At 32.5% G+C, this 8,102-nt stretch overlaps 1 protein-coding gene across 5 annotated transcripts in view; it reads right to left on the reverse strand.

Annotated features, from left to right (window-relative positions):
• LOC139521089 (alanine--tRNA ligase, cytoplasmic-like) overlaps window positions 1-7,739 on the reverse strand; it is a 36,920-nt gene extending 29,181 nt beyond the window's left edge. The window contains exon 1 of one of the 5 annotated variants that reach the window (XM_071314360.1): window positions 7,696-7,739. Coding sequence is in view for 1 of the 5 variants with exons in the window: in XM_071314358.1 (XP_071170459.1) it covers window positions 7,700-7,729 (30 nt within the window). In the remaining 4 variants the exon portion in view is untranslated. Of the gene's footprint in view, window positions 1-5,671; window positions 5,694-6,109; window positions 6,191-7,695 lie in introns of those variants that run through there. The other 4 variants (XM_071314358.1, XM_071314359.1, XM_071314361.1 and 1 more) reach the window with 4 other exon arrangements.
• Between the last annotated feature and the right edge of the window lie 363 nt (window positions 7,740-8,102).

The raw sequence follows: 8,102 nt of genomic DNA on the forward strand, positions 1-8,102 counted from the left end.
CGTCAATTTTGTCGACAAATTTACTTAGGTATATAGGGAAAATGCCTTTTTTTCGGCTTACTTTTTTAGATTTTCGAATGGATGGCTATTTTCTTATATACGGAGAAAAACAAAAAACTAACATAATATCCATGATTGCATAGTGAATCCATACACGTATAGAAACTCATATGTCACCATCCTTGTTTTTGAAATAAATGGCTTCAAAGTTGATCGATAGGCCTAGAATTTGACCAAAAACGTGTGACGTTATGGTGTACGGAATATAACGTTATTCCTTCTCAGAGAAATGGAGAAAAAAATATGTGTCGGGATCTGAATGAGTATATTTTATTTTCATTTCCCCTGTCGACTGTCGTAAAGTTCCTAGTAATGCAATATAAAATTCTACTGAATCAGATATAATTTTATTTCGTCCTGCACATGGAATTTCACTCATATGAATTAATATCAATATCGTCTGATTTTCACATCAAACGAGCATATACTTGAAACTTGCGTGAACAGGTTCCATGTGAATCGAATGATAATAGTTCATGCATAAATCACCGGAATTTTGTACACGTTAAATTCACGTAAATATTTGAAATAAAATTATTTAGATAATATCTTTGTTCTTAAATTTGATTAAAACCATAAAAAATTCCTTCAGATTTTTGTTAAGTTTACGTGAAAATTAAATGAAATATTTCACGTGAGATTCATCATTACTGATTTTTAACTCCATCATATTAGACAATGGTGGTATCATCACTGCATCCCGTGATGCATAAATACAGTACTTCAAAAAATTTGATTCATTTAACTGTTTTTAAATTGCTCGGTTTGATGGTTGTTTAACGTTCAGTGGCAAAAAGTTCATGCATGTTCGGGACGATACAATACAATTTTGAAAACAGTTGTTTATAAAAGACACATTTGATGTACCAGTCAAAAAAGATTAAACATTCTGTTATTAGTGAAAATTATGAGGAAAAATAATAATCATGATAAAATACACATTCCAAAAAATAGAATAACAAAGCTCCAAGAAAAATTCAAAACGAAAAAAATCCCTTTTCAAATGACGAAATCAAAAGCTGAAAAACATCAAAAGAATGATAAACAGCTGTCATATTCTTGACTTGGTACATACAATACATTTAGTATAGTGTACTCTGCGTGGTGTAAATGTGTTACTTGTTTGCTCAGCAAGTCGGACAAACCTTGCAAACTGTTAACCCGAATTAATTCAGTCGTTATATTCCGCTTACTACATTAAGTAAGTAGGAGAGATCGATTACGGGGAGGGACTGAATTATTCGGGTTAGCAAACTGTATGCAAAATTTCACAAATTTCAACATTCTGTCATTTGTGAAAAATTATTTACATAACAAATCTTGAAATCATATATGTATTCTTTATATAAGTAAAACAACTGCGAAATTTAAAAGTTCCAGCTTAAAATTCAACCTGTATCAGATGTAAGCCGGAGTCTGTACTCTGTGTGCCTTTGTATTTTATCAAAATGCCTAATCCAGCAACCTGTCATGAAACAAAAAAGAAACTCCAGACGATATGCGCACCTATAATATGAGTAGTAACACCAGGTACATAGTTTTAAAGCTAAAGCAAAACTACTGTAGTCCTAAATAATTAGCCGAATTAACCCTATATATACTAAGTGCGGGATTAACGGTCGAACGAACAAATGTAAAACAATATGATGAAATGTGCTCTATAAGTAATTTGGTGACAATGCATATTTTTTAATATGCAGTTCATATAATGGAATGGTAATTTGGAGATCTGAAATGTAGTAGCAATGTAAGAAGGCTAGCATTTCCGTCATTTCGTCTTTGGTGGAAAGTTGATTAATTGGAAATTTTACCGCATCTCCTTATATTTCATAGTGGTTTGAATTTTCTAGAGAAGAGCAAAAGTTTTAAAAGACTTAAACTAATATTAACCAAGAGACTGAAATGTTACTGTGACAATTATACTACACATACTCAAAATTTTCCAACTTTTACTAAAACTACAAATAAGAAGTGTAAAGATACTATTCCAATTAGCATTAGTTACGATTTTCTTGATGTCTTCAAGGTGTTGATGTCAGTTAATAAATGCCCAGCTGTTGCTATCTTATAAATTGCATATCACATATCTCCATTTTTCTTTTGTACAAATAACATGTGCATGTACACACAAAAACATATTTGTACTTGTACTTTTACAAATAAAGTCTCATGTTACCCCACTTTTAAAATGAGCAAGCGGTAACGTAGATATTTTGTTTTGCGTAACTGTTCAATTTTGGTCTTCCTCGCGGTCTGCGTTTAAACTTTTTCGAATTTTTTGAAAAAAATAGAGGCAATGATTTAAATTTTAACAACTAAAGTTCCAAGTGACGGGTGTAAATTGTAGGATTGATTGCTTTGATTATTGGTTGGTTAACGTCCAGTGGAAAATATTTCATGCATGCTCAGGACGAGAACAAGTTAACAATAAATACAATAGGTACGTTTTGCAATAGAGGCAGGGCATCCGCGATGATGGTCGGGAAAATTTTAACTGACGCTATACATGTATATATATACTTGTATACTCGTTCTAAAAACTAATTTTAAGAAAGAAACTTTTCGGACCTTTTCCGACGCCTAGTATGCGAGCAATATGGCCCCCAGAGCCCTAAAAGGTAACTTTGTAAATTTTCTTTCAGTCGTTTTGTCTCCCAACTTGTACATGTACATTCTTTCCAATTCAAAACTAAAAAAACACCGAATACCCATGCAAGCGTAAATTAACACGAATATAAAATCTAAATGATTTCAAGATCTAGCTTTTTTACAGTCTCTTGCCGTTTGAATAATAAAAAGTCAGTCGTTTGCATGTAAATTTCGAGAAATTTTTTTTAACGGAATCAGGGAACATGGAACCGGTCCGACTACAGCCAGCCCCAACAACCAACTTGCGTTTGTAGACGCAAGTGGATACTCGGGGCGGGCTTTATTCAGACTCTAACGGAACCTTAATTTTGTTATTTTATTTCTGCCGAATCAAGTGCCCATGTATTTCTCAGCCTTCGTTAACTTTCTAATGCTTCATTCCGATGTTGCTGTCCGTCCTGAGTAGACCACAGGTATTTAGGGCATGGGCCCCCCTTTTTTGACCTCACTAAAAAATAATGTTTGGTGGTTTTTTTTTTAATTTATTTACAATTTTCTACAATGTATTATCAGATTATTACATGGCATTTTTCATATCACATGTATTATCAGCCCTAGGTTCAATATCAGCCCAAGAGCCGCACGGCTCGAGGGCTGATATTGACCGAGGGCTGATAATACATGCGATATGAAAAATGACATGTTATGATCTTTTTATCATATGCTTCAACAGAAGAGAAAAATAACAGATTCATTTATTGATCCTTTTACGTGGTTCCCGAAGTTTAAAGAGTTAAAAAGTTCACGGCCGTCGGGCCCAAAATTTGATACTTTCAATATGAAATCTTTCTATCATATGCCTCAGAGAGAGAGAGAAAAAAAACATTTTAATATGGACAAATCGACAAAAAAATAATTCAACAATATACCTAGTGATCATTGTTTGGAAAAGTCAACTTTTTAAAGAAACTTTCTAAATTATGTTTCAGAAAAACTTTAAAAATGCATTTATTAAATAATGTGTTTGTTTTTTGTTTTTTGTTTTTAATTTTTTTATTACTTTTAACAATATACTTTCCAATATTAAAATAATTGTTTTTTACACTACTTTGTAATGTTTTTCACTGAAAACGTGGCATTGAGGTGTACTTTCCGGAATTGGCCGAGTATTACCGGAATGCCATGTGATAACGTAACGGAAAGGCATGTGATAACAATTCGGAAACATGTGATAAACTTTTTATATCAGCCCGCTAAGCAGCAATTCGAAAAATATGGAATTTACGTCAATTTAATGCTATTATCATACGGTAAAACTTACAAGTTATTAAGTCTAAGTATATGATAAAAACATATATCAAGTCTCAACAATCCATTGCTAGTCGATTACAATAAATTTGTTTCTATCAATAAATAAAAAAAACACCAAACAATTCTTTTTTTTAGTAAGGTCCAAAAAAGGGGGGTCCATGCCCCAAATACCTGTGCTATAAATTAGATTTCTACTTTCAAAACAAAATTTCATGGGGATACAGCGCGAATCATGAATAAGTACTTATTGCAAAAATAAACCAAGGTTTACTTTTATAAATTGTTATTTGGATGGAGAGTTGTCTCATTGGCACTCACACCACATCTTCCTATATCTATACCAAGAATAAAAATAAAGTAATAAAACTGTGTCTGTTATGCATAAGAAAATATATAGATAAAGCGTGCAGATGCTTAAATATCAAAGAAACAGAATATTTCAAAAGTAAAGTAATACTTTTTAAAGATTAACAATGATCAGAATGATTGCCGGAAAACGATAAAACAATCTATGTCAAATAACCGCTACGTATTGCATCAAAACTCTCGGCACTCTGCATCTAGGAAAAGTTACCGTTAAAAATGCCACACAAAACCCGCTGCATTGGCTTATATGTGTGAACGTTATTCGATAACGTCAGGAACGATAACTCATGGCGTAACGTCATTCGGTATCGTGTTACCTTAACTTGAGACTCCGTCCAAATTTTTATATATAGAAAACTATCCATTATATTGGCATCATATAATGGAATTCAGTACAACCTGAACAAGTATAAAAAGTGTAGAAACTTACAGAAAAGTATAAACCATATCTATTGCACACACAAGACAAATCTTTGAAACATTTCATTTCACAAACTGTTTCTAGTAAAGTCTTACTTTAAAGATTTGAACAATTTTAATCATGTTAATTATATTAATTATGCTAGGGATAGATATGTACAGCAGGTGTCTAATATTTTAGCTGAATCTAGTACTTCAACAGAATATTAGAGGCAGTAGTTGTTTCTTTTTAGAAAAAGACAATCTGATGGAAAACAACTTTTCTTATTTAATCAAAGTTGATGGTCCATGATCTAGTGAGCAGGCCCTGAAAATGGTTGACAAACAGAGATATACAGACATGACAGACAGTACTCAGAAACCTTAAAAGAAAATATGGTTGTCTAATCTACGGTACCGTAGGTATCAATATAACTTAAGCAGGAAAACATAACAATTAATTCACAGTCAATGTTGACATTTTTCCCAGAAAGCACTTTCTTTGTCTAGCTTGCTTTCCATGACTTCCATTGCAGGCTAGAGAGTGCAAGAACTGGTCATGATTTTCTTTGCACTTAGGAATGATTTCTCAGCAAGTACAACTGCTAGAGGGCCACATGCACCTGTTTCTATCCATGAGAAGACCCACTACCAAAGTATTTTATAGATCTCCTAGATACAATCATACATGTAGGTACTTTCCAATGATTCGCATGAATAGAAACAAGTGCCTCCATAAGAGGGCGTTTAGACTATGGGTGTATGGCTAAAATGGCAAAGGGACCAAAAGGATGAAAAGTGGTGTCTCAAGACAAAAGCACTTCTAGAGCTAAGAAAAGACTTATATGGCCAATACTATAAAAATTCCTGGGTTTTGTGTTCAATACTTGTTTGTTAAGCAAATGGTAAAGTAACAACGTGAATACAGTGAATATCTACGGTATACATTTATATTCACTTCTGTAAGTCATGATCAGGAAGTTAGACTAGGGTCATGTGCTTGTCCCCAGGTCAGGAGCTGTGCCTGTGGTCAGCTTTTGCTTCTCCCTCCTGCTTCTTCTAAGGCCAAATAAAAAAGTATGTGTGGTTCCTGAATTTCCAGTTACATCTGAAAAAAAGTTAGGGTAGGTAGGTAGGGATTTTTTTTTTTATTTTATGTTTTTTTTTTGCATTGAGTCTATGGGAGCAACATTTTGACTTTAACAGTGCTTGATGAAAAATGACAATAAAATCTTTAGGGTAGGCTATTTTTAAGCTGAAAAGGTAGGGACGGTAGGGTTACTGGAACCACAAAATTTATACATTTTTATTTGGCCTAAGAAGCGGATTTTTCTTCTGGGGTCAGTTTGGATTTTGATATTTTATAGCTAAAATTTAAAACTACCGATAGTTCTCTTTATTCATGAACATCTATTGTATTATGATGCATATAATAACCAATGATCAACAAATTCCTCAGCGAAATTATCCTACATTATCAAAAATATTTGAAAAACATGTCGCAAAACATTTTTATCTATATCTGTCAAAATATAAAGTATTACATGAGGCACAATCTGGATTTCGATCTAACCACTCATGTCAGACAGCCCTTACCAAATTAATTGACACCTGGTTCAAATGTATTGATAATGTTAATGTTGTAGGAACAGTCTTTCTAGATTTAAAAAAGGCATTTGAATTGTTAATCACACCATTCTCTGCCATAAATTACATTTATACAAAGTCTCTTATTATTCAATAAAATGGTTCGAGTCGTACCTGTCTAATAGAAAACAAAAAGTGTGCTCTGGTCATACAGCCTCAGAATCTAAATGTATCAAATATGGGGTTCCCCAAGGGTCCATTTTAGGTCCCCTTTTGTTTGTCTTATTCATAAATGACATGACTTTAGAAGCCACTCATACAGCCATTGATATGTATGCTGATGATACAACACTTCATACATATGGAACAAATAAGGAAGAGATAGAGAGGAAACTAAATTACAATGCCAACACCATAAATACAAATGTAATTGGTGTCTGAACAATAGGATGGTTATAAATCCCTTAAAAACTACTTCTATGTTGATTGGAACAAATAAGAAACGGAATTTGCTAGGAAATGATATGAATATATGTATATAAGATAGCCCAATCACACCCGTTGAAATACAGAAACTTTTGGGTGTATATATTGACAAAAATTTGGACTGGAAATTTCAAATTGACTATGTATGTAAAAACCTAAGTTCTCGTATCGCACTGCTATCTAGAATTAAGAAATTTTTGGATATAAGTAGTAGAAAGCTGTTTTATAATGTTATAATGCTTATATTCTGCCCATATTTGATTTTTGTTGCTCAATATGGGGAAATTGCTATGAGGATGGATATAAAAAAAATCTTAAAATGCAGAAAAGAGCTGCAAGGATTATACTTGATGCACCAATACTAACACCTAGTATAAATTTATTTAAAGAGCTAAAGTGGTTGAATTTCAAATCTCTAATTTCATATCATAAACTTATTCTTGTTCATAAAATTTTAAATGATAAAGCACCTGATTACTTAAAGGAACTCTGTTGTCCAATTGTCAACCTACATAGTAGAAATCTAAGGTCATCTGCAAATAATAATTTAGCTGTTGTACGACCAAACACAAATTCAATGAAGAAATCTTTTGCATATAGCTCATCCATACTTTGGAATAAACTACCAAATGAAATAAAATGTTGTAAAAACCTGGACACTTTTAAACAAAAATGTGTTGATTTCTTGACTATAAATGATACTCAAATATTCTAATGATTTGTATGTTATGTATATATATATCAATGAATTTATTTTTCTCTTGTTCTACACACAGTTTATAGTTAGTATGAATAGTGCATTTACATAATATGTTAGAAACTGTAAGCTTTGTAATATTTGTACTGTTTGTTTTTTGTGAGGGCCTCAAGGTAGATTAGGGAAAGCTAATTACTTACTTACTAAAACAAAATTCTGTTGTCGGGGACGCATAGGGAAAGGGAAAGGAACGTGTTTTTACATATGTGTACAATTTGTATGAAACCGTATATATAAGGAGCACCCCTAATAAAAAAAAAAATCCAGGGCAAGCCTTGAAGGATTTGTATATTTCTTTCCTGTGTGTCATTTAAAAAGATATGGGAACGACTATTTAATTTAAAAGAGGGGGTGGAAAGTTTATGTACTGTGGTAATTTACTATAAATTTTATGGGGAATACCATGCCCCCGTGAAAGCTTGGAAGAGTTGTTGTTCTCGTGTGTAAATAGAGGTGGTGGTTAATGTGTATAAACAATCAATATTAGTGCATTGGATTAACTGACAATATATATATATATCTTTATTACCAAAGTCTATATAAACTA

Source organism: Mytilus edulis, chromosome 4 (genome assembly GCF_963676685.1).
Source record: "Mytilus edulis chromosome 4, xbMytEdul2.2, whole genome shotgun sequence".
Taxonomy (NCBI): Eukaryota; Metazoa; Mollusca; class Bivalvia; order Mytilida; family Mytilidae; genus Mytilus; species Mytilus edulis.